The sequence below is a fragment of the Dufourea novaeangliae genome, unplaced genomic scaffold (assembly GCF_001272555.1).
Source record: "Dufourea novaeangliae isolate 0120121106 unplaced genomic scaffold, ASM127255v1 scaffold445, whole genome shotgun sequence".
NCBI classification, from domain to species: domain Eukaryota; kingdom Metazoa; phylum Arthropoda; class Insecta; order Hymenoptera; family Halictidae; genus Dufourea; species Dufourea novaeangliae.
Window position 1 is genome coordinate 19,830 of NW_015374315.1, and position 25,352 is coordinate 45,181.

General features: G+C 36.7%; 6 protein-coding genes and 1 non-coding gene across 8 annotated transcripts; 3 read left to right on the forward strand and 4 right to left on the reverse strand.

Annotated features, from left to right (window-relative positions):
• Nucleotides 1–68: 68 nt before the first annotated feature.
• LOC107192820 (dihydropyrimidine dehydrogenase [NADP(+)]) lies at nt 69–5,084 on the reverse strand. The gene is made up of 16 exons (XM_015582158.1): nt 4,941–5,084; nt 4,746–4,856; nt 4,162–4,494; nt 3,772–4,080; nt 3,370–3,696; nt 3,076–3,286; nt 2,821–3,005; nt 2,508–2,723; nt 2,286–2,450; nt 2,066–2,218; nt 1,871–1,991; nt 1,539–1,801; nt 1,277–1,453; nt 990–1,214; nt 738–895; nt 69–658 (listed from the first exon to the last, which is right to left on the reverse strand). The coding sequence occupies exons 1-16, from the start codon at nt 4,983–4,985 to the stop codon at nt 577–579; spliced, it is 3,081 nt and encodes a 1,026-aa protein (XP_015437644.1). The 5' UTR covers nt 4,986–5,084; the 3' UTR covers nt 69–576.
• Nucleotides 5,085–6,528: 1,444 nt separating this feature from the next.
• Nucleotides 6,529–8,490, forward strand: LOC107192809 (odorant receptor Or1-like). The gene is made up of 7 exons (XM_015582145.1): nt 6,529–6,637; nt 6,695–6,804; nt 7,098–7,639; nt 7,728–7,827; nt 7,902–8,009; nt 8,078–8,233; nt 8,293–8,490. The coding sequence occupies exons 1-7, from the start codon at nt 6,529–6,531 to the stop codon at nt 8,347–8,349; spliced, it is 1,182 nt and encodes a 393-aa protein (XP_015437631.1). The 3' UTR covers nt 8,350–8,490.
• Trnag-ucc lies at nt 6,933–7,004 on the forward strand. The gene has a single exon. It is a non-coding gene; the product is annotated as a tRNA-Gly (tRNA).
• Nucleotides 8,491–8,520: 30 nt separating the features above from the next.
• LOC107192819 (3-ketoacyl-CoA thiolase, mitochondrial) lies at nt 8,521–10,698 on the reverse strand. Of its 2 annotated transcripts, XM_015582157.1 has the most exons (8): nt 10,638–10,698; nt 10,090–10,256; nt 9,857–9,988; nt 9,518–9,782; nt 9,262–9,437; nt 8,981–9,181; nt 8,743–8,897; nt 8,521–8,661 (listed from the first exon to the last, which is right to left on the reverse strand). In XM_015582157.1, exons 1-8 carry the CDS (start codon nt 10,654–10,656, stop codon nt 8,577–8,579), a joined length of 1,200 nt encoding a protein of 399 aa, XP_015437643.1. In that variant the 5' UTR covers nt 10,657–10,698; the 3' UTR covers nt 8,521–8,576. The 2 variants fall into 2 exon arrangements, with proteins under 2 accessions (XP_015437643.1, XP_015437642.1); XM_015582156.1 differs by lacking the exon at nt 10,638–10,698 and having other exon boundaries at nt 10,090–10,278.
• An 816-nt stretch (nt 10,699–11,514) lies between these two features.
• On the reverse strand, nt 11,515–22,029 carry LOC107192850 (E3 SUMO-protein ligase RanBP2-like). The gene is made up of 10 exons (XM_015582192.1): nt 21,917–22,029; nt 21,032–21,257; nt 20,776–20,952; nt 20,356–20,674; nt 13,652–20,286; nt 13,348–13,578; nt 12,927–13,271; nt 11,887–12,191; nt 11,689–11,814; nt 11,515–11,614 (listed from the first exon to the last, which is right to left on the reverse strand). Exons 1-10 carry the CDS (start codon nt 21,986–21,988, stop codon nt 11,561–11,563), a joined length of 8,490 nt encoding a protein of 2,829 aa, XP_015437678.1. The 5' UTR covers nt 21,989–22,029; the 3' UTR covers nt 11,515–11,560.
• Nucleotides 22,030–22,846: 817 nt separating this feature from the next.
• On the forward strand, nt 22,847–23,925 carry LOC107192841 (RNA pseudouridylate synthase domain-containing protein 1-like). The gene is made up of 4 exons (XM_015582179.1): nt 22,847–23,053; nt 23,121–23,364; nt 23,431–23,707; nt 23,775–23,925. Exons 1-4 carry the CDS (start codon nt 22,847–22,849, stop codon nt 23,923–23,925), a joined length of 879 nt encoding a protein of 292 aa, XP_015437665.1.
• Nucleotides 23,926–23,960: 35 nt separating this feature from the next.
• On the reverse strand, nt 23,961–25,171 carry LOC107192845 (DNA repair protein XRCC3-like). The gene is made up of 5 exons (XM_015582182.1): nt 25,084–25,171; nt 24,740–24,937; nt 24,521–24,651; nt 24,244–24,453; nt 23,961–24,170 (listed from the first exon to the last, which is right to left on the reverse strand). The coding sequence occupies exons 1-5, from the start codon at nt 25,106–25,108 to the stop codon at nt 23,961–23,963; spliced, it is 774 nt and encodes a 257-aa protein (XP_015437668.1). The 5' UTR covers nt 25,109–25,171.
• Between the last annotated feature and the right edge of the window lie 181 nt (nt 25,172–25,352).

Consider the following 25,352-nt stretch of genomic DNA (forward strand, 5'->3'; position numbering starts at 1 on the left):
TTATTTCGTAAAATAAAGTGAAGGTGAAATCACAATTTATACTTTAGTCCAGGGGCGATCAACCCGAATTGAATCACTATCACTGAATGAGCCGAAGTCGCCGAACTGCCAAAGCGCTCCCACCACTCCCACCAACGAGACCGGAACACCGATATTGCGGGTGGGGAGAAACTGCTGACCTGTGGTTCTGAGCTCACGGATTGCCCTACCCGGACCCCGGACCGGGGCTCACACAAACGCATTTCCCCTTCTTGCAACTTCCACCTCCCCAAGCGACCGGATCATTTTCGCTCAAGTTGGCTGACCCTGCTTTATTGTGTAACTCAGTAATTTTTTAAAATTAATTTATCGTTTCTTGAATCAATTTCAAGGTCTGCTTCATGACACCTAATATCAATATCATTATGCTTTGAGCAATGAACAACGGACGTTCAATTAGTAGGTATAATAAAGTTAAAACTTTCTTGAATGTAATAAATCATACACAATAAAAATTAGTTTATAAATTACATCTAAGAGACAAAGAAATTTTTATATGAAGTGTTTAAGCGTTTCCTTTTTAAGGGAGCGTATACTTTATTTGTTGGTGGAAAATTCTAATGTTCCTTTCGGTGGAATTCCCCTCTTAACAACGTGCGGTATCGTCTTAGGCACCATGCTGAAAATGTAATATCAAGCCGTTGAAAGGAATCTCGAGGAGTCGTGTTAAAAAAAAATAAAGGAAACTGAAAACTTACGTTATGCAATCGATGATGGGACACACTGAGAGGCAAAGAGTGCAGCCCGTGCAGTCATCGGTCACTTCCGGAATGTGAGTCTCTGGATTAAAGTGGATTGCTTGGTAACCGGAATCGGCACAAGCCATATAACACTTTCCACAATTTATGCACATATCCTGGCATATAAGAAATGGCTTGCATTAACGTTAAATAGCAAAAACGCACTAAAACTTGTGCATCTTTAATAATATGAAGGTGATCAAAACGTACGTCGTCTATCAATGCTACCACTTGTTTTTTATTGTCCAATTCCTTGTAAGTTTGAATGTGATTTATAGCTTTGCCGATAACATCTTTGATAGTTGGTACAGATGCGATTAACTTTGGAACAGGTCTTGTAACAGTGCACGTCTTCTCGAGCGGATTTGAATGCGCTTTAATCTCGGCTATTTTCTGTTCTCGAAGCTTTTGATACTCACCAAAGTATGGTATATTCTGGAATATGCGTCAAGTTGTACGGAGACATTAATTTTTACCTGAAACGGTTAAATACTCACTTTGCCAAGGGCATGCTGCAAGGAAACCGGTTTTCCTTTTTGATGTTTAAAGGTCGGCGGACTCTGTCCATCCCAGTCTTTCACTTGTTCTAGACTTTTCAAGTATAGCAAGGCTTTTAAGCCACTTACGTAATCGTCGATCAAAGTAAAATCTTGATTCTGTATAGCGCTGCAGACCTACATATTCGTGAATGATCTGACATGAGTGACAAGTACTGTATCTAGTGAACTTCTATAGAAATCGAATAAGTCATTAGTTCACCTGTACAACCGATGCGCCGCAATGAAGAAATTGAAGAGCAACGTCAGCAGAATCGATGCCGCCTATTCCGAGTATACAAAATCCGGGAAGGATTTTTGAAATAGAGGATACTGCCCGTAACGCCTGGGGCCTTGTTGAGTTACCTGACATACCTCCGTAGGTAGTGGCCTTTTGAACACCAACAGCTGGCCAGGGGGTTGCATCGGCGTGTAAACCCATCAAACCCGATACGGTATTTATCGCAGACACACCATCGGCGTGGCCTGATGCAGACAGTTATTAGCTCGAACTTGAACTTCAATATTTTCCTTCGACATGGACAAATATGATACCTTCGTAGGCGGCTTTCGCAATTGAAACGATGTCGGTAATGTTAGGAGTCAATTTCACGAAGAATGGTATCTTTACAGCTGCTCGCACCCATCTCGAGATCTTCCTCACCAATTCAGGATCCTTAAGTGTGACGGTTACTATAATAGATGTTCGTGTAACGGTAATACAGTTGTTTACAATTATAGTAAATATACTTGTCCACAAGCCAATCCCATTCCAGACTCTCCCATTCCATGCGGACAAGACAGATTCAATTCCAAAGCATCTGATCCCGCGGCTTCAGCTTTCTGAGCGAGTCCCGTCCAATCCGCTTTGTTATACGTACACATAATACTAGCTATGATAATCTGCCAATGAATATACGATCGTTAATATCGATGCCGGTTCAAAATCAAACCGATGTCACTTTCGCACCTTAGTCGGAAAGTCCTTCTTCAATTCTGTGACACTTTGGCACCAGTAAGCTTCCGATTTCTCAGATATTAATTCGATGTTCAAGAAACTGCCTTGCTCTGGACCGTAATGGTGCCGTGAAGTGGTACCCTTAATTATCCTTGGCGATACGTTCGTGACAAGGTCCTGGAAAGTCACAACATCAGATGATGTTCCAATCATATTTAACGATAAATGGCTTACCTTGTCCAACACAAATGTCTTTGTTACAGTAAAACCCCAACCCGCTTGAAAGGCTCGTCTGATCATGGCGCTAGTGGTGCACGGTGGTGCAGAGGCAAGGCCAAATGGATTTTCAAACTTTAGACCGCAAACTTCCACCGATATGTCAACGTCGTCGATTGGAGTGTGGAACTTAGGTAGCTGCGGTATCTCAGGTACCTCCAAATTATAAGAATTCTGCAGGACAATTTGCGAAGAAAATCGTTTAATACGTTCGAACAGTACGTTAAGGCTTTAGGAAACAAAAGCGGGACCGAATCTTCGAAAACGTAACCTGGATGAACTTATGTATATACCAAGCGGCCGTCTTTCCATCGTTCACAGATTCGACGGTAGTTTGTGCAATGCCGGCAAGGTCTCCACCACAAAAGACACCAGGAACAGATGTACTCATGGTTTCTGCATCCACTGCAGGTAAATTCCACTTATTCATCTTAACGGGCGCCATAGCTTTCATCACTAAAGAATTTAGTTAATTTAGTAGCTCCTACGGAAAGTACTATGAGCTGAATATGACTTTGATTCTGACCACTGAAATCTTGCAATCCCGACCCGAAAGCTGATATCACGAAGTCCGTTTTCAATCTACAGACTTGATCTTCGTCTTCGACCCAGTCACCATTTTCCGTCTCCTCCGTTCGATGAAATTCTATTGCAACTATTTTCCCATTACGAGTGATCACTTGCTTTGGCGATTGGAAGGGGATGAATTCACATTTCTCTACTCTTGCCAAATGGAACTAAACATAAAAAAAACAGTACATTTTAATCAGCTTGGTAAGGTATGGTTATTATTTTTTTTTTTTTGTAAAATTATTGTTACTTCTTCGGGAACAGCTCGAACGTTAGTGAATCCTTTTCTGAAAACCACGAACACCTTCTTAGCGCCGCATCTCAAGGCGGAAGTGGCGCAATCGAAAGCTGTATCTCCGGCTCCAAGGACAACAACGTTCCCACGAAGAGAGGGTAGTTCGTAGTTTTTCTTACATGTGCACATTCCGGGTTTGCTACCCTCTGATACTTTAGGTAGAAAGCTTTTCGACGTGAAAAATCCCATTTCCTCCGTAAGATTTGCGAAAATTGGAATAGTTTTTGCTTTCGGAAGACCGATCCCCAAGAAGATGACTTTGTACCCTGAATCTTGAAGACCCTTAAAAGATTCGGATATGTAATGATTCCTGCTTGAAATTCCATATTGTGAAATTGAAAAATCTCACGGAGGTACCTGTATCGTTAAATCATTTTCTGACAACGCTCTGCCGAGCTCGATCTTCACTCCTAGATCCTTAACGAGATCGATCTCAAAGTTGACGGCAGCGTACGGTAACCGGTATTGGGGGATCTCTGACGCGCTTAAGCCCCCGAGGTAACTTTGCTTTTCGAAAATCGTAATGTCATCGTAACCTAAACGCGCGAGAAACGTGGCACAGGACAGAGAGGCTGGACCACAACCCAGCAACGCGATTTTCGTGTCCGCGTGTGGAACTATTTGCCCAGGAATTCGAACTTGCGGTATATTCATTTGCTTAAAAATCTATCGACCGGAAAATATATCTTTTTATAATCGATCATAAGTAAAACGTTAAACATTCATCGAACAGTTTTAACATCTTACGTCCGTTGCAAACTGTTGAAGACCACCGATGTTGATAGGACCTTCTTCGGATGCATGCAAATTGCATCCGCCTACGCAAAGGTCGCTCGTTGGGCAAACCATGCCGCAAGTGAGACCCAATGGATTATCCGAAAGAATCGCTTTAGCCGCTCCATAGTAGTTCTTATTGGATATAGAGGTGATGAAAGATTTGATGTCCAATTGAGTTGGACAGGACTTTTGGCAGGGTGCATCGGTGCATTTCAAGCAACGTGCAGCTTCTTTCAATGCCCCGCGTTCGCTGAGCGTGGTGTGCTTGATGTCGTCGAAATTTTTCGTCAGCGGTGGACATTTCTATAACGAATTATTGTGCATTTTTATCAATCAAATGCAATAATTTCATACGAAATATAATCGTTGTGAAAAATATTTCTGACTCAAAGATCTGATTTCTATCATGGTATAATGATCTACCAGCAGTATATTGCTATTACATGTCTGCGCGTAGCGAGCCTATTTACGATCGCCCAAGAGAAATACAAGATCGCACTTATAAATTGAGAAAATGTACCCAGAAAGGAATTTATCTCAAAAACATATCGTACACTGCATTTCTCATTGATGTTCCTCTTCCACTTCTTCTTATTCTCTTTCGTGTACGCTGATGGGACCAAGCTCGCAAATGGTTTTATTTTTGGATTTATGGTTAGAAGGTTCTGTGGAAAAATGTGTTTTATTTTCAATTACATCTGATAATACGTCAGTCTTCGGATGACTATAAATTATAACGGATTACTTGCCTCGATGTCAGGCACGTCTCTGCTGAGTACGACGGTAGCTGCCATATTGAATGATTGAATGTTGAGTGTTGAATGATTCCGAATATAAACAATTAACACCTTCGTATATTGAGCGAGATACTGTGCTCGGTAACTGAAGCAATTTACACCGAGTTACTATGCAGAGTAAGTGAATGTTGGAGGATTAAGACTACATTTAGCTTGGAGCTTTCTACACCTCAATCACGCGATAACTCACACATCGAGCACCATGATAAGTGGATGTCTGTCTGTTTATATAATATGTGTAGTAAGGACAAGTTTTACACGATTCATCAGGAGAGGGAACGATACGCAGCAACTACTTCTCGACCATTTGTCACACACTATACACAATACACAATTTGTACACGTATACACAATGTCATCAGGGACGCGTCATTCTGACGCATTTCGAATTTCACAAGAAAAATGACAGAAACCGTTTACATTTCTCTTCTACCACTTATGCTAACTTTTATCCACTTAACAAGACAAATATATATCCAAATTCATTTTCTCCTAAGCCTTCTAATCTTGGAATTCTCTATACGTGGTATACCTATCTCTACGGGTACGCGTCAATTTGACGCGATCGTAAATTGAGTATTAATCCTAGTAAATCGGCTTCACTCGCGAAAGCATTACTTCAGTAATAAATATAAACGTAATCAAAAAGTTCATAGAAAGTAAATGTTAAAACTAAACTCAAATGTTTTTATAAAAATAAACACAAATGTTGTTTTTTAAAGAAAATATGAGTTTTTGTTCACGCATCAATTTAACACGTGTCCGTACAGATAGATATATAAGAAATATCCGTAATAGTATTAAATATTCCACGAACCTGATAGCAATTTCTGTGGAGAATCCTAATGTGGCTTTATCAGTTGGTGGAATGTAATAATCGATTGCATTGATCCCTTTATTGGTAGAAACTTATCACTGGCATATATCTTCGTACATATGTATATCAACATGTGTACCTAGTTCGTTTCTGACAAATGAAACAAGTCTAAGCATAGTTCATTCTCAGAACCGATCACTTATCTCAATTAAATAGATAATGCCCCAGTATCACGAATCGTACGAGCGAGCGAGATGCATTAACGGGAAGATCAATAAATTCTTGCAAAATGCAGCCAATATACTGTTTCAGATCTATTGCGCAATATAAATTTGTTAGGCGATTGAAGCAAAATCCGTACGTGATACTGTATTTCGGTTTGCAAAATTGATCTTCAGAAGCTTATCACCCACCGATTCGCCATTAATTTGTAACTGTGTATCCTCTGTAATTGGAGATAAGTTCAACCATGATGTAACTGTCTCTACCAAGCATCGTTTAATTAAATAGAAACTCAAGGAAGCAGCGAACGTGATGACAGAGTATCGGAAAATTGTTCTGTAATCATGAGCTCCCCCAAAGGAAATCTTGCAATCCCAGTCTGATACTGAGACTGAATATCAAGTAATACTTGCTATACTCGAGACTGCACGGACGGTTATTCTGTTGTTCTGGAACTTCAAAGACGAACGATATCGAAATCTAAACGATTCGCCTAAAAGGATGGACGTCTTTGCATTAGAACGAACTAAACGAAGAAATATTACACCCAACAAACATTTGAATATTAGCTTGTTGATGATTTATTATATGGGCATGTGGCCTGCTCAAGGCAAATACCGGTATTTGTATTTTATGTACACGATTTGCTGTTTCACTTTTCTGTTAGGCATCATTCTTACTACTGAAATTGCATACCTTATCGTCAACTGGGGAGACATAGCAAAATTAGCTGCTGGTGCAACGCTTCTTATGACTAATACTTGTCACGCTTGTAAGGTTTGTATCATTGAATTACAGAAAAAAAGTGTGTAACACGAATTTTTCCGTGCTGATCTTGGTTTCTGAAAAACAGCTTTCACGTTATAAAGTCATTTCACTAGAAAGTAGAACAATTTCTATACAGTGCGATGGTGGTGTAATGGTTAGCATAGTTGCCTTCCAAGCAGTTGATCCGGGTTCGATTCCCGGCCATCGCACACCTACTTTTTTTCTTCCGTTCATTCACATAATGTCAACTTTTTTTACCCCAATAATTTATTTTATTCGATATACATGGATTTTACGTGTAGGTAATTATTATTCTTTGTCGACATGAACGTATCCGATGTCTTATCGATGTGACAAGAAGCAAACTGTTTAGCCGGGACAATATAAAATACGAACGAATCGTAACGTATTACACTTGGCAAGGAATTTTTCATCACATTGCCTATCAAAGTTTCGGAACAATGGCTGTAATATCATGGGGGGTTTCCCCGATTATTGATCTGCTCAGTGAAAGATCAAAACAATTACCAATAGAAGGATGGTATCCATATAACGTAACAGTTTCTCCGGTTTTCGAGATTACGTCTTTCTATCAAGCTGTGGCAATCTTCATTTGTTGCTTTAATAATGTTGCGATAGATACCTTGATAACAGGCTTTATCACGATCGCCTGTTGTCAGCTGACGCTTTTAAACCGTAACATTTCTTCCCTGAACCCTGAAGCAGAGAAACAATCAATTGTATCAAAAGATGATGTCGATGTCAAAAGATCTACCATAGAAACTTACAATAGAACGTATGATAATTTAAAGCTCTGCATTGAACACAGCAACATGATATTCGAGTGCGTTTCTAAACAAAAAATACAAACGATGATTCTAAAATGCGATTGTAATTACTAAATCTATAACTAAACTATTTAATATTTCCAGTTTCTCGAAAGAGATCCAGAGTATTTTTGGTACAGCAATATTCTTCCAATTCCTAGTAAATTGTATCATTATTTGTTTAATCGCTTTCAATATGGCACAGGTACATATTATACATTAATTATGTACACATTGTTCGAATTCCGCGATTGTGCTTTGCATTTTTTATATCCACAGATGAAAGTTTATATTTTACATGTTCTATTTGGTATGCTAATGTATATGTGTTGTATGACATACCAAATTTTTATATTCTGTTGGCACGGTAACGAGTTATATCTTCATGTACGTAATTATACAAATTGTTCCGTTATTAAAAACAATCGAATTTTACTTAAACATTGCATCTACAGAGTTTAGATGTAGTTCTTGCCTCCTACTCGAATGATTGGTGGCAAAGAACAAAGAATTTCAAACGAGCTATCCAGATTATAATGACGAGGTCTCAAAGGCCACTTATTTTAACCGCCGGAAATATTATGGAATTGTCTTTACAGAATTTTGTTCGTGTAAGTATGCCACTTATAATATGTCAAATCTGTTAAAACGTATTAACATTATTTTTCAGATTCTGCGCATGTCCTATTCAATTTTCACAGTCCTACAAACTTCCACAGACGTTTGAATTTCTTGTATAGTCCAAAAATCTCCCTGTAACCAGTTTATTAAAAAGTTCATATTTGTGTGAAGGTTAGTAACTGCATTACATTTTTCTTAACATTGTATATAAAATGTAGAAATATATGTTTTAACGTCTTCCTTATTGTATATTATATAGATATCAAAAATATAAACATGAATATTTTAATAGTACAATTGATATCTTTTATTGTGATTTATGATCACATATTATCAAAGAGCTTCCACCATTACAGCTATTCCTTGACCTCCGCCAATACAAGCAGAGCCAATTCCTAATTTGCCATTCTTTCTCCTCCTAAAAGAATAATAAATTGTTACAATTTGAGGTGCAATTAATACAAAATATTATACAATGTACTGTTATATATGAATGTACCTGAGTTCATGTATCAAGTGTGCTGTAATTCTGCTACCAGATGCAGCTAATGGATGTCCAAGAGCAATAGCTCCACCATTCACATTTAATTTATTAATATCTAAGTTTAAGTCTTTAGCACAGGCTAATGTTTGAGCTCCAAAAGCTTCGTTAATCTAGTAACATAAAAAATATAATTATCTTTTTTTTTACATTAACGAATGAAAAGAATGTGTAAAACACATTCTACAACTGTTACCTCAACAAGTTCTATATCATCGAGATTTTTGTTTGTGATCTTAAGAAGCTCTTTAATAGCTGGAGCCGGGCCAATTCCCATAATACTGGGATCTACACCTACTACCGTGTAGCCCAATAAGCGTGCCAATGGTGCAAGTCCTTCCGCTTTAACGGCCTCTTCGCTAGCTAAGACAAGAGCTCCCGCGCCATCACAAATACCCTATAAAATACGTTTACGTATTTAAATAATACAAAGATTAACTATACTCTCACAGTTTATTTAAGCATAATTTAACATACTGATGCGGAACCTGCTGTAACCAGACCATCCTTCTTAAAGACAGGAGGTAACTTAGCTAAACTTTGAGAGGTCGTTTGAGGACGCGGGTGTTCATCCGTGTCGACGATAACATCTTGTTTTTTCACCTTGATTGTTACAGGTGTTATTTCTTCTTTGAATCGACCAGCATCATTGGCTGAAATATTAAATATTTACTGTCAATATATTTATTCACTTGATAATGTAAGAAATGTAGATATTAATGATTATGTTTACCAAGTTTCCACAGTTGTTGACTTCTTAGAGCAAATTCATCTACATCTTCTCTTTTTAAACCATACTGGGCTCCAAGCTTTTCTGCAGTCATTCCCATGGGTAAGTTGCAATAAGTATCTAATAGTCCAAGCCACAAGGCATCTTCAAACTCATACTTTTGCCCCAAACCTGTACCAAAACGAACATTCCTTACAACAAATGGAGTTTGACTCATATTTTCTGCACCGCCTGTTAAAACCACTTTAGATTCCCCTGTTAGAATGCTCTGAAAGTTATGAATATTCCTTATACGAATAGACTTTAATTTTTCTGATAGCCTAGTGTGAAAGGAATTTGTACCTGCGCTCCACTGACTATTGACTGAAATCCAGAACCACACAGCCTATTAACTGCAAAAGATGGCTTCTCCACAGGAATTCCAGACTTTAATGCTACATGTCGTGCCAACAAACCTCCATCACTGGATGACACCTTTATAAGAATAATTATACATACGCAACAAAAGAACACATCATTTTTAATAAGAATTTAGAAAGTTCATTCGAACATATTTCAAAAGATTATATACATACAGCTAATACATGACCAAAAACAACACTATCTACTTTTTCAGGTTTCAATCCTGCAGATTGTAAAGCAGATGTTGCAGCAATAACTGACAAATCAGTTGCACTTTTATTAGTGAAAACACCACCCATTGTACCAAATGGGGTGCGCTTTGCAGCAACAATGAAAATACCTACAAAGAGAAAGATACACATTTATCATTGTTTTAATCAGTACAATATTGTAATAACTAATATAGTTATTTTCACCCAGTGCTTTTATATTCATTGAATGAGAACCACTGAGATGAGTATTCTAAATTTTAAAGTCTAAAGGTCATATATAGACAATTTTAAAGTTACAAAAATACAATGTGACAAATACGATATCTGAAGATAAATAAACAAAACCTTGAAACCAAAGAAACATTGAATTTTTATGAGTAGATTAATGTACTTTCAAAAAGATTTAATATCATTAAAACTTGTTTAACAAGTATTATTTATTCATTACAATATATACAGTAAGGGAAGATAAAACAAAAATAAAATTAAGTCTATTTAGTTATACGTACCTTTCGTTACAACAGGCATTGTGTTAGAAAAATTCTTTATTACAATAATGAAACTTAAATAAAGTAAAAATGATTCGAGCCACTATACGATGTACCCTGGAATCTTCATACGTGTGGCGTATCATACGCTGCGTATGGTCGCTTTTAAACTGCACAAAATATATATACACTGTATATGTGTCTACACATGACTTATCATGTACAGAAGAAGGGGAGCGTATCGCCAGTGACATTGAAAGCGATCTGCTTCCCTAATTCAACACACGCATTTCACATTTTAACGTGCAATCTTTTTCGTAACTTCGTTCCTTGACTTGAGATTAAGAATTACACAAACAGTATCTCAATATATTTTTTGATAAAATTTTTTATCTTTGTTTTGTTAAAACATTATAGTTTATTTTGTGTAACACATATATTTGTTCTATTTTCTATGTGAATAAAAATGTTCTATTTTGTGAATTTAAAAAACTAAACAGTACAAAAACAAAGTCATGATCGTATGGCTACTTCCCAGATAGCACATAACGCCTTGAAGACGGTTTGCAGGCGCCTTAGACCTAAAATATTCGTAAAATGGACGTTTTCAAGGCGCCAATATACAATATATGTTCCATGTTAATGTATACATATATGTACCTATTTGTATGCAATCGTACGTTTAAATGACTTACAACATTTTTGAATTACTACATCTTCACTTCAAGTTCCTATTATTTGTACATTTATTTTTCACTTACGATCTTCAAAGCACGTTTGATATTATAGTTATACATGAAATAGTTTATAAGATCATTAATTACAGGAACGAATGAAATCGAAAACGATTCAGTGCTCATAAACTGAATTTAGATTAAAATCAAATGTTTTGTGTGTACAAGAGATACAATATCATTTATTACAGGAAATTTTACAAGGAAACTTTACTCTTCACAAAATGGTTCAGTGATGTTAGATTCTTCTGCATACTCGATTCCCTGTTAAATTCAATTAACAGGAATTAATGTTTGTCATGGATGTATTACAATGCCGTGTGCGAATTCTTACTTACGTCTTGAAAACATTTATACATTTCCTCAGAATCCTGAACCGATGAAAATACTGCTTTTAACGTCCGTTTTGTTGCTGGTTGCAAAGCATAATCGATTGCCGTCCAAATGCATTCTGTACCATCCACCTGAAACAAATAATAAAATGTTCAGAATCTTGGTCATAACAAATGTTTAATGGAAATGGATTCTAGTTTTACCTGCATCTGCGTATTTATACTGATGATCGTATTGCTCACAACTTCACCAGTTTTCTCCATTTCTAATATTATTGTGCCACCAACGATGACAGAATCATAATAAATAATTAAATTTCCTACAGCCACTGGTTTCCATTGAGCATCTTTACTTGTTCTAGTTAGTAATGTAGCTCTCCTTTCGAAAACGATTGAGGTTTCACCGTCATCGTCTTCCTCCTCCTCGTCTTCATTTTCTACTTCGTCTGCGTCATTTTCTTCCTCATCTGGTTCTTGGATCACTGAATTATCCTGCGTATTTTTTTCACCTGAATTTATATAAAATTTATCAATACTGTGCGTAAAATATATGGAATCAAGCAAGTGAAATAAAAATACAAGAGACAAGCAAAATCTGATGTAAGCTTACTTGTTATTTGTGTTATTTTTACGCCTCGTTACGGCAAGTTTTCACATTAATTAGTAAAAAAACAAATATATGAATTATAGTTTCTAGAATTATATTTTATTCGAGCGTTTCGCAATTAAAATACGTATTCGTACAATCTGTTTTCTATGACCGAATTGTTAATACAGTAATATTGACACGGTAATAATATTGTATTTATAATATCGTCTAAGACAGGTGTATCTTTACAAGTCTTTGTTTCCTTTTGTTAGAAATATAAGAATTATACGAAATTAACAAACGTTTAGTAAAACAATTTTGTACAATAATCATAAGTAGATATATCACAATAAATCTGAAAATCAAATACACTGATCGAAAAATATTTTTTAACATAACATGGTACTTTTTAAAAATAACGAAATATTCCTATACAGACGATTTTCGTAGCCTATTTAATCACACATTAGAATGCTCTTAAACAATATTACGCTTTGTATGTAAAAATAAAGCTAATTATCATAGTTTAACGATTCAAAAATATGTTTCATATAACATGTAACACAATGACGGATATCATATATCATGCAACCAAAAGCAATAATCATGAACTGAAGAAAGCTTTATAAACAAAGGTTTGCATCTTATTCCTTACGGATTTCGTTTAATGTTTGTTGGATTCTGTCGACAGTATCCTTGAACTTTGTGGCCAGTTCTGGATTCTTAAATTTAACTGCTAATTGTTCTATACATGGTGGATCCTCGGCGTAATTCATGCCTGCCCACATCCAAGCACGATCCGAAGTACTAAGTCTAGCGAATTCTATGTCTGGTGTGAGCAAGAGGTTGCATACTACTTTATGAACTTGCTCTCTACGCAACAGTAATCTGTAAGTTCCATGCCCTGCGTGATGCAAGATTTTCATTTCTCCAACACCCCTTTCTTTCCATTCGCGCGTCGCATTGACATATCTATATAACTTCGCTCTTTCACAAAATACTGTAACATAAATATAATCATTAATCATGAACGTTATTATTTATTTGCGTTCTTCTTTCCACTGTTAAGTACATACCTTTTTCTTCATCTTCTTCGCCAGTGCGTACCTCAATAACATCAGGTAATGGTACGATAGGCTCAAAATGGGGATCGTGATCTTGCTCGTTTTCATTTTCATCACACTCTTCTTCCCTATGCTCATCTTTCTTCTCTGTTATCTCCCCTTTTGTCCTTTCAGTGAATTTATTGGTTGCTTTAGAGCCAAATACGGCTGACCCAGCGCCAGCAAATGAGAAGTTTGGATCCGCTAAATATATATAAAACAATATTTTTAACATAAACTTTGTTAAGTCGTCGCTACCTTGTAGTGAAAAACATACCTGTTTTAAACGCTTGCTGAGGAGTTTTCGCCGCTAAGGCAGAGAAAGATACATCTACGGCTGGAAGGAAACTAATACCATTGTCTTTTTGAGATTCGCTTTCTGATGTAGTTGGTTTTGTATCGAATACGTTAGTTGTTGCAGAATTCGAGATTCTGAAAGGCGATTCATGTGTACGTGCGCCGAAGGGTAAGTTAAATGAAAATGGTGTAGATGCACCGCCGAACATTGAATTGGTGGTCTCAGCTGGTGTATCAAATACACTTGCGGTTGTGGTGCTTGTAGCAAACGGTGATGAATTGCTGGTAGTTATTTCTGAGTTAAGTTTCATCGCAGATGATCCAAATATCGGAGTATTCGCACCGAATATGGGAGTTACAGAGGTGGTACTAGTTGTAGTTGTTTTTGCCTCAAAGCCAAAGCTGTTTGGAAACATTGATTCGGAACTATTTGCGCTAACACTAAAGGAGCTAGGCTTAATTAATCCAGGACTATCTTTCTTCGATGATCCACCGAAGATATTCTTGCCGAATATGGACGCCGTGGATGTTGTGGGCACCGACGTTTCAGATGTTGTTTGCGCTTCAGACGTAGCAAGACCACAAATTTTCAAGTTTTCGGGTGAAAGAATATCCTGCTTATCGGTCTCAACATTTTGAGCCTCGCTAGGATGATTCTGAGACATTACGAATGAAAAACCAGTCTTCTTATCGTTCGAGGCACCAGAGTCGCTACTTCCAAATGATATAGTGGAAGGCGTCGTTGTAGCAAGAGAATTCATTGAAAACTGTGGTGCACCTGTACTGTACAGTCCAGTAGTGAAGACAGACGAACCTGTATTCTGCATGCTTGTACTTGAAACGGGCGATTGAACAGTTGTGACACTCGAGCTAGTGGTTTTTGGAGAAAATTGTATTGTGGACGCATTGGTTGTAGGTTTTTGACTAGCTGCGGTTGTTTTCAATGATGATACTTTTTCTGAAGTATCATCTTCAAACAGTGGCACGGGAGGTTCCTTACAACCCCTGCAACCAGGACAATCTTGATTCCGTTTGTACGCGTAGAAGTTTTCTGGAAGCTGTAATTTGAGCGCAGCCTCCCTCTCTTCAGGCGTTACTTTCAACTCGTATAAAACTTCTATCTCTTGAACAGGCGAACTTTTAGTAGGTTCCTCCGACTTTGTTTCTGTTTTGAACTCGATAACTGGAAGATCTTTCCCTGTTCTTGCATCGTCGACTATCTCCATAAAATTTTTCGCGATGTCGGATGTCTTGAAGCGACACGCGAACAGCGTGTGCTCGATTTCCCCTTCACTGTAATCAGCAGCAGTCCACATCCAAGTTTTTTCATCTTTCGGTTTAAATTCTAGATCAGGTAAAACAAAGTGATTTAAGCAGAGTTTCAAGATCTGCTCCCTCCTCATGACTAGCCTCAACTTTCTTGTCTCCGTGTGTCGTAGCAATTTAATATCCCCCAAACCACGTTCTTTCCATTCGTTCACTGATTTGTCGTACCTGAACAATTTTGCCCTGTGGCTATATAGAATCTCCTCGTTTTCTTCGCCCGTCTTAACTTCGATTTTATCCGGCAACGGGATTATCGGTGAAAAGTAAATGTCATCGCTCTCAACTACCTCCTCCTCGCTAATTTCACCATCCTCGGGAGATTTAGCCGGCGATTTCGCTACGAAGTTGAAACCAAACGATTTTCCTGACGATCCGAAAGTGAAGGGGGTATCTTCGTTTGACGGTGTACTTGGTGTCTGTTGCATTCCAAAGACAAACTTCGTCCCAGACGTATCTATTTTCGCGTCGGACTCTGGGATTGCTGAAGATTTAGCACTAGAAGACACGTCGTTCGCAGTAGGTAAACGGAATGTGAAACCACTTGTCTCCTTCTTTGTAGCATCGGGTGGTATGCCAAATGTAAACGTGGGGGTGGTACCAGTGGTAGAGCTGCTTATTAGAAAACCACCAGTTTTTTGCTTTGGTGGAATGGATGGATCTTTCGGTGTGTCGCAGGCGACGCAGTAATTGTTCCCAAATGTATTAAAGATATCACAGGATTTGCATTTCCATGAACCTGTTGGCGACTTGAACATTTCCGAAAGTGGTACTTGATTCGAGGCGGTTGCAACCGGAGCGCATTGCTTGTTGGTCGCAGAGGGACAAACTGCTTTACACGCTAAGCATTCGGTATTCGATGCACTGTTTCTCGTATAACAATCCTCACATTCCCACGAACCTGTTGGTGGCTTGAACATTTCCGAAAGTGGTACTTGCTTCGAGCTGGTTGCACTCGGGACGCTTTGCTTGTTGGTCGCAGAGGGACAAACTGCTTTACACGCTAAGCATTCGTTATTCGATGCATTGTTTCTCGTGTAACAATCCGGACATTCCCATGAACCTGGCGGTGGCTTAAACCATTCCGAAAGTGGTGCTTGCTTCGAGCCGGTTGCACTCAGGACGCTTTGCTTGCTAGTCGCAGAGGGACAAGCTGCTTTACATGCTATACATTCGTTATCCGATGCATTGTTTCTCGCGTAACAATCCTCACATTCCCATGAACCTGTTGGTGGCTTGAACATTTCGGCCAAAGGAACCTGACTCTTATTTATTTGCGTGTTTTGTATAGTTTCCTGTTTCTTCGTGCTTTCACAGGGGACGCTGTCCTTCTGTAACTTTTGTTGGTTATTAACGATTGTATTGTAGAATTGAGAAGCCTGAGCAGGCGTCTTAAACGTTGCTGCGAACATCCCTGTTTTTTTATCCGGTCCATATTGAATAGTCCAATTAACTACGTTGTTACTACCGCTCTTAGTACCTCTATGCTCCCACTGCTTAGTATCATTGATATAGTACTGAAGGCTTATTTTAGCTTCAAATAAAACTTCTTCCTGTTCTATTTTGGAGTCTGTACTTTGAATACCTACCCGAGCTTTCATATTAGGAGATGGTGCGTGAGGCCTTCGAAGAGCTGTTTGAGAAATGCTTGTTGCAGCAGTTTCAGTGGTTACAATGGTTGGCGCTGTTGTAGTTTCCAACTTAGAAGGTGTTGTCTTTCTAAATGCTTGTGTTCCAATAGATGTTGCTATGCTCTTCGGTGTTACGCTTTCAGCAGTTGTTACTGTTTTATTAAATGTGAATCCTGCAAATGGACTAACTTCAGGTTTGCTAGGAGTTTTCGATTGTTCAGTGACAACTACTTTCTGGATAATCGGAGTTGACTTGAATGAAAATCCACCAACAACCGTTGTCGTTGTACTGATTTTTGATCTTTCTGAACTTTCCGAAAGTGCAACAATTTCAGCAGCTTGCTTCTGATTGATCTGTCCAGAAGTTTTTGTTTCTATGGACATTGTTTCTTTCTTCTTCATATTATTTAATGGGCCACCTACTTTTGTGAATGTTCTGTTTTCAACATTTTCAGTGATTTGAGAAAGACTCACTTTAGCTTTATCAAATTGTTCCTTGAAAGACAAGCCCTCTTCCACCGTTTTAAACCTGATAGAGAACTTCTCCAATTTTAATTCTCCATCTGCAAAGTCATGTGCAACCCAAAACCAGGCCTTTTCATTATTTGCCTTGGCTGTCAGCTCCATATCAGGTGCCAGGTAATGATTTGCACATACCTTTAGTACTTGTTCTCTGCGCATAAGCAAACGAACCTTTCCTTCCTCGTTCTTGAGAAGTTTAACATTGCCGATGCCACGCTCTTTCCATTCGTTGTCCACAAAACGGAAAAGTTTTGCTCTAGCGCAGAACAAGACCTCTTCACCTTCTTCTCCAGTAGTGATTTTAACTTCCGCAGGTAACGGTATAATAGGAACAAAATTCGGTATTGGATCGTGTTCGTCCTCGTGCTCGTGATCTGAACTGCGTGGAGAATTAGTTGAGCAAATGTTAATGTTGTCCGTCTTTGGTGTTTCAGGCATAGTAATATTTGCTGGAGTAGTGGTGAGGGTAGTTGACAGAGGTGGTAGATTAACAGTGGTCAATACAGTTGCTTGAGAAGGCATGGATATTTGATAAGAATGAGGAGCAATCTGTTCTGTGGTGATCGGCATAGACGTGCTTCCTTGTCTGAAATGCGGAGGAATTGTTACGCTAAGTGTCGGCTGAACGACTGGTACTGTAGTCGGTAAAGTATCAGATGTGGTAATAACAACGTTAACCGGTGCAACTTTATTTACGGGAGCGTCCTTTATAGTCGTCTCGGGTTTCGATGTTTCAGCCTTCTGAAGTCGAATCTGTAACGATTGATTCGTTGGTGGCATCAGATCTGGTATTTGTGTCGGCAACCTTGGTGGGAATAGCCCCTGCTGAAGTACATTCTCCGGCATTTTCGACCTAGTGTTAGGATACAACACCGGCATTGGGTAAATGTTTGTACAAAAAGATGCATTTGGATCACTAAACGACATCCCTCCTGGAAAATATCCCTGAAAAGCTGTAGCTGAAGGATATACCAATTGAGAATACGGATGTCTGTGCGGCGACTGGAACATATTTCCTGATATCGAGGACGCAGGACCTGGTGGATTCGTATTATAATTTAAGTTACTGTAATCCTCTTCGTTCAACACGCACAGATCTTCGAGATTCGGATTCAAATTAACGGACTGAGTTCGCTGCTGTTGAATTTCTTTTCGTAATTCTGTTACTTCTTTTGCTAATTCTTCAACCTTCTCCATTACTGTTTTATTCAATTCCAATATACTCTTATTCTGTTCAGTTATCGATTGTATCATGCTATCCTTTGCATGTATCATATGATTAATTGCCCTAATTTGAGCATCGAGACGTTCAGGACTTGGACGTGCTTCCGAACGATTTCGTGATAAATCTAGTACGTCTTGATGTTGTGGTTTATAAGGAGTGCTGGATTGTTTCGGGGTACGATGAGGATTTTTCTGTGGTGTACTGACCATAATGGAAGCACTCAATCCTGTAAACGTTGGTAACGTTGAATTCACGACTGGTGGATCTACTGCACTATGAGCAGAAGAATAACTATCGTCCGACATCCCGTCACATTCATTTCTGCTTAAGTCGCCTCGAGATAAGTCTGGATCAATCCTCTTCAATTTATTTTCTATATCAGTAATATGCGTGGAGAGTTCCGAATTCAGAGGATGCTTTGGATTCGTTCCTGGACTACGCAAACGGTCTAATGTTAGGTAAAAGCATTCTCTAGCTTTTGAAAGCATAATAATATGTTGCGATCTCATTTCTGATGTTAAGCTTTCTTTCGGCATAGAACTGACAATCTCATCTGCGAGCATCTCATACATCTGTCCCTGTTGAAACGAAGCCTCTGGACATTTTAATGCTTGCAATGCATCAATCGCTTTTTCATACTGTTTATCCCGGACAAAACGCTGAGCTAGAAGCAACTTACCCTCCTCTAAAGCTTTTACTAACTCTGCATTGTTCATTTCTTTTCCTTGATAAGTGAAGTACTTCGAATTTGTCACACGAAGAATTTGATTATTCTGCAATCTTTCCAAAAGTGGAATCGCATTCGACCAATACATCTCAGAGCGTGCCTCTAAACTTGTTATTGCACTATTTTCTTGATCAGACTCTTTCACCATTTCTGTTCTATGATGAAATATCCGTGCTAAATGGACTAAAAGAGCTGGATGCAATCCATGATTTCCAATGCAACGGACAACTTCCAAACCCCGTTGCAATTCTAATCTTATTTCCCCCAGATCGTCATCTAATGGCTTTTGTTTGTCCATTGAATATACTTTGTATGCGGCAGACCACCACTTTTCTTGCGCACAAGTACAAAGAGTGTTGGTAAGGTCGGCTGGTAACGTGGGCAATTTTTCAGGATTTAAAAACCCACTTAATTGTTGCTCCTCCATCACCGCAGAGGCGCAAAAAATTGCCGCATTTAAAAATGCGTCGATATCGAGACGACTCAGACTATCAGGGGCTGCCTGATTCAGATTAAAGATGGAAAACTGTAATTCACAAAATACGCGTGAGGTTTGATTCGGATGGGGCTCATTATTCTTGTTCTGTGAACAGTGAGGCCGAGTTCTTAAGCCAAGCCAGATCTGATGATGTAAGGAATCTGGCCATACTTCTTCCGAGATTTCATCAAATCGTTTTAGTTCGTTATACGAACACAGGCGTAACGGTGGATTTGAATGCGAACAGTTCGCAAAATATGATGTTGTTTTTCCATCCTGATACAGTCTACCAATAAAAATTCTCTGATAAACTCGCTCACGCCACAAAATTGTGCAGAACTTATCGATTTTATCTAATAATTTTTTTGTATTATCTCGGGCATAGTCCTGTAGTATATGACCTGCTTGACTACATCTGTAAGATCCTTCTCTATACCAAACATGCACTTGATTTTTAAATCGATCCTTCAAATGCATAGTCCATACAGCTGTCGGATCTATAGGTGTTATGTGTAATGCAGTTAAGAAAAGAGGTGCACACAATCGTCCTGCTTCAGACCAACTGTCTTCTCCTATTTTAGCTTTCCGTAAAAACAGACACGCCAAATGAAAGTGTAACTGACCCCACATGTGTAATAACATATTTTCAACAAAAACAGGGTGGTTGGAGAAATTTGTTGATTTAAATTCAGTTAAACTTTGATCGAAACTGCAATTAAATATTTTAATTGAGTAATGTTCTGCATATGTATTGTATTATCTTATTAATTGTACTTACTTAAATACTGCTTGTGTGGCTTCTGTAATATTATGTGGTTTTTTTGTAATATTTCCCTGTTCTTTCAAGCAAAGTGCTGCATATCTCTCTAACACAGAAATATAAAATATCCAAAATGTCCACTTTGAGTCTTTGCTCTCCTTACATTTTATAAGCAATTCACATAAAGCCTGGTACCAAACGACACTATTTCTGTGACTGTGCATTGATTCGATTCCAACAGCATGACTATATGCATCTTCAAGCCTATGATTTCCTATGTAATGTTTTAACAATTTAACTTGTAGATGCACATCTGTTTGCCGGACTGACAATTCAGCTAAAAAAAATTATATCATTATTATGAATTGTATTAACCTTCCTCTTTGGCACATAACTATATATTGCTAAAGAATATAAAGTAAAAATCTCATTACATACAAGTAATCAGTTTCTCTAAATCTTCATTGTTACCACTTGGTTTTTCTAAAGTTAACATTTTCTCCTTCAATTGAAAAACTATTGGATGATGTGGAAACTTTTTGTCAGCTCTTTCTACCCAGTATTTAATTCTATTCACGTCAATGTTGACATCAACATCAGTCAGAAGCTCGCAAACTAGTGGACATAATAAAATATCAGATAAATACACGATTTAAAATATACAAATAATAAATTAAAAAATAAGTAATTATACCCTTTAAAACAAGATCATTTTGCTTTGGTTCCAATTCAAGAGATGTTTTGTATTGCATAAAAGCTGCTTCCTTCTGTCCTAGAGCCTCAAGGCATTGACCCAACAATTTGTAAGCTCCTGTACATTTATCCCGTACTTCCAAATAATTAGACACATATTTCTTTGCAGATTCATAGTCACCAACTTGATAATATAGCTTGGCTATGTTATAACATCGTAGATTTTTCTATAAATGAATGTAAACCAAAAATATTTTATTTTGTACATCTATTATATAAAATTATCATATTCTGTAACACTAAAGATTTGTAACTATTGTATCAACTCTTAATGAACGGAAGAATGTTATATCTCTTTTTAGGAATGTTTACTTAAAAGAAAATTAAGAAAGTCTTAAACAATATGTACAATAAAATTCTGATATTGTGGGATACAAATTAAGAAGTTCCAAATGTTATTTGTGGCCAAGTCAATTTACGCGCCTTGTGACTCTCGACTAACCGGCTGCATGAACGGTCACATCACTCGTTCTGAAAAGTTTTAAGATACGCGGAAATATCGACAGTCTAAGAAGGAAATTCAACAACCGGGCTAGTAAAGAAACAAACCTATACATCTTAAAAATCCGCCAAACCGTTCTATAGACGTAACGCATATACGTATACGCGTTGTCTTCAGAAACTAGTCAAGGTCTTCCGTACTGTGTAATGTATGTGCTTGACATTAAATAAAAAATGTTACGTTTTGATATTTGTACAAAGTTCGTACGGTATAACTATAAAACAGCTGCGAAAATAACAAATGAACAATTGAATGGAATGAAATTCACGGTTTTAGCTGGCAATGTTTGGTGGTAACAACTTTTCCGTTAAAAAATAACCTTACCTCCTCCGAGTTTCTGAGCTTGATAAAAATGTCTTTCACATGTCGGTCGACATCCTTCTTCGAACGAAACATTTTCAGAGGTGTAATCGAAGCTTTTCTCAATTCTCACGTTTGAAATTAATGATCAGTGTCTGATTAAAATAATATTAGTTACACCGTTATATGGTGTGAGCACCACGATAAGACTTCCTCCACACCACACAATTTCTCTTTCAAACGGTTTTGTCCGAATCAGGAAAAAAAACGATTATTGTGCACTGAGTTTCTTTCAATTTTTTTTCAAAATATACTATATTGAATTGAAAATATCTCACTGTAATTGTTACAGATTGAAAATCTTTAAATGTAATCAATCTGAAGTTGTAAAAGAAATTCAAAATATAAACATGTAAAACAGACTGACAACATTAAAAGATACCTGCACAACTGCACAAGATATTCCGAGTAGATGGTAACCGGTGTTTATTATTGTTTTATTGCGTTTACGGAATTTCTCAAAGAATATAAAGCAATTAGATGTTTTATGTTGGAATACGAGACGTGTCCAAATAAAAATAAAAGAAACAACACATTTGTGAGGACACCACTTTCTTATATAATTTATATTTCTGGTTCGTCATTAAAATGTCTTAAAAGGTTACATATCCAATCCAGGACACTTTCCGGAACAGTTTTCAATGAGGGACAGTCCTGTACGCATAATCCAGGACGTCTGGTTACGTCTGGTCACGCTGGTCACTTTAGTTAAATTTAATAAATACATTTAATCATAGTGTATATATATATATTTAGTCATGTATTGCAATGAATTTTGATTACTGTAGAATATGAAATTTATTAGATTAATATTTGATTGTGTACATTCATTATAAACAACATTTTAGGTTTTATTTATAAAATACAGAACGTAGAAAAAGAATGTTCTACAAAATGAGTATAAATAATATGCTATATAATTGTTCCATATTTATTTTCAAATTAACACAAATTGTTATAAATTTGTTAAAATTCAATCTAAAAGACTTAATGCAATTTAGACACAGGAATTGTGTGAATGTGTTGTATCACAGTGAAAATTTCTTAGTAGTATCTAAACCATATGATATGTATATCAATAGCAATAATCCTGAAAAAAAGGTATGGCAATGAATATTTATAAATATGGAAATGCATCTATTTTACTATTGTATATTTGAACTTTTAGGATACTCTTCAATCAGAATTAAAAAAAATTTTACCAAATCTGGCTAATCCAAGTTTATTCCATGAATTTCATTTTGTACACAGATTGGATTATGCAACAAGCGGTGTTATATGCATTGCTTTAAATAAAAAAGCAGCAAGGGCTGCTTCAAATGCATTTGAAATACGAACAGCAAAAAAATTTTATTTAGCATTACTCCATGGCCACATCAATGAACCTTATGTTGTTATAGATAAAGCAATCGGTTGGTAATCAGATAAAATATATTTATAGAAATAATGATTTATTAAGAATAATACCTTTTTCTTAGGAATTGATATAAGAGAAAAGATGGGAAATCATAAGATGTGTGTTAGTGATAATGGTTTTTGTGAAAAACCAAGAAAGTCTTGTACAATACTTGTAGTATTAGAACATGGTTTCAGAAATGGAAAGCCAGCTACTAAAGTATTGTTATGTCCAGAAACTGGTAGGAGACACCAATTGAGAGTACATTGTTCTTACATTGGTCATACAGTAATAGGAGATTATACATACAGTGAAAGAAAAGATGTAGAACCTTATCGAACATTTCTACATTCTTTGAGGTATAATGTTTGTACATATAACTCATATAATGTACATATTAGTATTCATAACTATTTCTTGTTTAAGGTTGATATTGAACAATGATGTTGAAAACTTAGATGTAAAGAGTATAGATCCATTCCAAGCCTCTGACCCAAGAAATCAATGGTTACCAACAAACATTGCTAGAGTTTTAGATGACAGGATATTTTTTGATGTGTATAACCTTATGCAATAAAACTATAACTTATTTTGTAATTCATTTTGTATCACTTACTCTATTGCTTTAACCCCAGACCCTTGTATTTCAAATGGAATAGTTATTTCAGGTAAGTTTGATGATAATTTGGTACAAGCATATCTAAAAGAATTTACTCTATAAAAATATATAGAATTAGTTATCATGCTCAGCCATGTTGTTCCTAAAGCTGGAATTTCCCTTGAGTTATCATTTAATATATTATTGTCGACAGTAGCCACGACCTACAATCAAATTTCTGATATAATATTTTAAGGTTTTACTATTGCCTAACACAGTCAAATATTATTATTTTACCTGATTGATACAAACTACACAGATGTCATTACTACATAACTTATGTAATTGTTGTCCAATTGTTCTTAAACATTTTGCTCTAGATTTAGATTCATTATTCCAATCTTCTACTCTATATGGTGCAGCAATTGAGTCTATAACTATCAGTCCGATCTTCTGTGCAGACATTAGTATAGGAATTCTATGAAGCAAACATATTTCCAGTTCTTCCTATAAACATAAGAAATGAAATATCATATAAAAAATATAATTATAATATAAGTAATATGACTATTACAATTGTTGATGAATGTTCCACAAAGATTAAGTCACCATTTATTCCATATTTCTTAGTAACTTCTAATTCTTGTATTAACTGCTGTAGCCGTCTTGATGGAAAAACAGATTCTGTACAAATGTACACAGCACCTACATTATTAGTAAATTTAAATTTATACATGTGCACAAATATTATTTCTTGTTTTTAACAATACAAAATATAAAAATCAAAGAATACCTGCTGCAAAACCACCCTCTGTTGCAGGTAGTTGCACTGTAAGACACAGTTGTAAGGCTAATTGTGTTTTTCCTGTACCAGCAGCTCCATAAATTTGTGTAATCCCGCGTGTAGTGATACCACCATGAAGTATTGCATTGAATTTTGAACAACCAGTTGTGAGAAATTTTTCACGTTCCTTCATTAATTTTGCACTTTCTGATTTTATAAAACATGAACATATAAAAACGTATAAATTAGATAAAAACAAATCAAAATTGAACAATGCAAAAAATATATGCGTATCATGCATATCTCTGTAAAGATTAAACATGTATCGTTTACAAAAAATTTAATGATATTACCAAAATAATCTTCCATCAATTCCATTCTTACAAATATATTTGTTGAAAGTTTTAGTCAACTATTAACACGTTGAAAATTGATCATAGCAAGTACAATAAATAAATAAATAATACGAGCCATTAGTATATATGTTTTAAAGTACAGTTTACATTTCACTGACAGGTTAATAGATGGCGGTTCTTTGAAATATGTATTAGAACCGTAAAAGATATGTACATATTTGAATGAATGCATAAAAATTAATACAGAAAAAGAGGGCAAACTTATA

Coding starts and splice junctions, on each gene's coding strand:
- LOC107192820 (XM_015582158.1), bottom strand. CDS start 4,985: ATGGCAGCTACCGTCGTACTCAGCAGAGACGTGCCTGACATCGAG. Junction 4,495..4,745: donor ACATCAATGAGAAATGCAGT/GTACGATATGTT, acceptor AATTCGTTATAG/AAATGTCCACCGCTGACGAA. Junction 1,454..1,538: donor GCGGCGCATCGGTTGTACAG/GTGAACTAATGA, acceptor ACGAATATGTAG/GTCTGCAGCGCTATACAGAA.
- LOC107192809 (XM_015582145.1), top strand. CDS start 6,529: ATGGACGTCTTTGCATTAGAACGAACTAAACGAAGAAATATTACACCC. Junction 8,010..8,077: donor GTAACGAGTTATATCTTCAT/GTACGTAATTAT, acceptor TTGCATCTACAG/AGTTTAGATGTAGTTCTTGC. Junction 8,234..8,292: donor CTTTACAGAATTTTGTTCGT/GTAAGTATGCCA, acceptor ATTATTTTTCAG/ATTCTGCGCATGTCCTATTC.
- LOC107192819 (XM_015582156.1), bottom strand. CDS start 10,278: ATGTGTATCTTTCTCTTTGTAGGTATTTTCATTGTTGCTGCAAAGCGC. Junction 8,898..8,980: donor ATGATATAGAACTTGTTGAG/GTAACAGTTGTA, acceptor TTATGTTACTAG/ATTAACGAAGCTTTTGGAGC. Junction 8,662..8,742: donor CACTTGATACATGAACTCAG/GTACATTCATAT, acceptor TTATTCTTTTAG/GAGGAGAAAGAATGGCAAAT.
- LOC107192850 (XM_015582192.1), bottom strand. CDS start 21,988: ATGTTTCGTTCGAAGAAGGATGTCGACCGACATGTGAAAGACATTTTT. Junction 20,953..21,031: donor AAATGATCTTGTTTTAAAGG/GTATAATTACTT, acceptor TATGTCCACTAG/TTTGCGAGCTTCTGACTGAT. Junction 13,579..13,651: donor TCAGCAAGCGTTTAAAACAG/GTATGTTTTTCA, acceptor ATATATATTTAG/CGGATCCAAACTTCTCATTT.
- LOC107192841 (XM_015582179.1), top strand. CDS start 22,847: ATGAGTATAAATAATATGCTATATAATTGTTCCATATTTATTTTCAAA. Junction 23,365..23,430: donor TGTTATAGATAAAGCAATCG/GTTGGTAATCAG, acceptor CCTTTTTCTTAG/GAATTGATATAAGAGAAAAG. Junction 23,708..23,774: donor ACATTTCTACATTCTTTGAG/GTATAATGTTTG, acceptor TTCTTGTTTAAG/GTTGATATTGAACAATGATG.
- LOC107192845 (XM_015582182.1), bottom strand. CDS start 25,108: ATGGAATTGATGGAAGATTATTTTG. Junction 24,454..24,520: donor TGGAACATTCATCAACAATT/GTAATAGTCATA, acceptor TTATGTTTATAG/GAAGAACTGGAAATATGTTT. Junction 24,171..24,243: donor GTGTAGTTTGTATCAATCAG/GTAAAATAATAA, acceptor ATTTGATTGTAG/GTCGTGGCTACTGTCGACAA.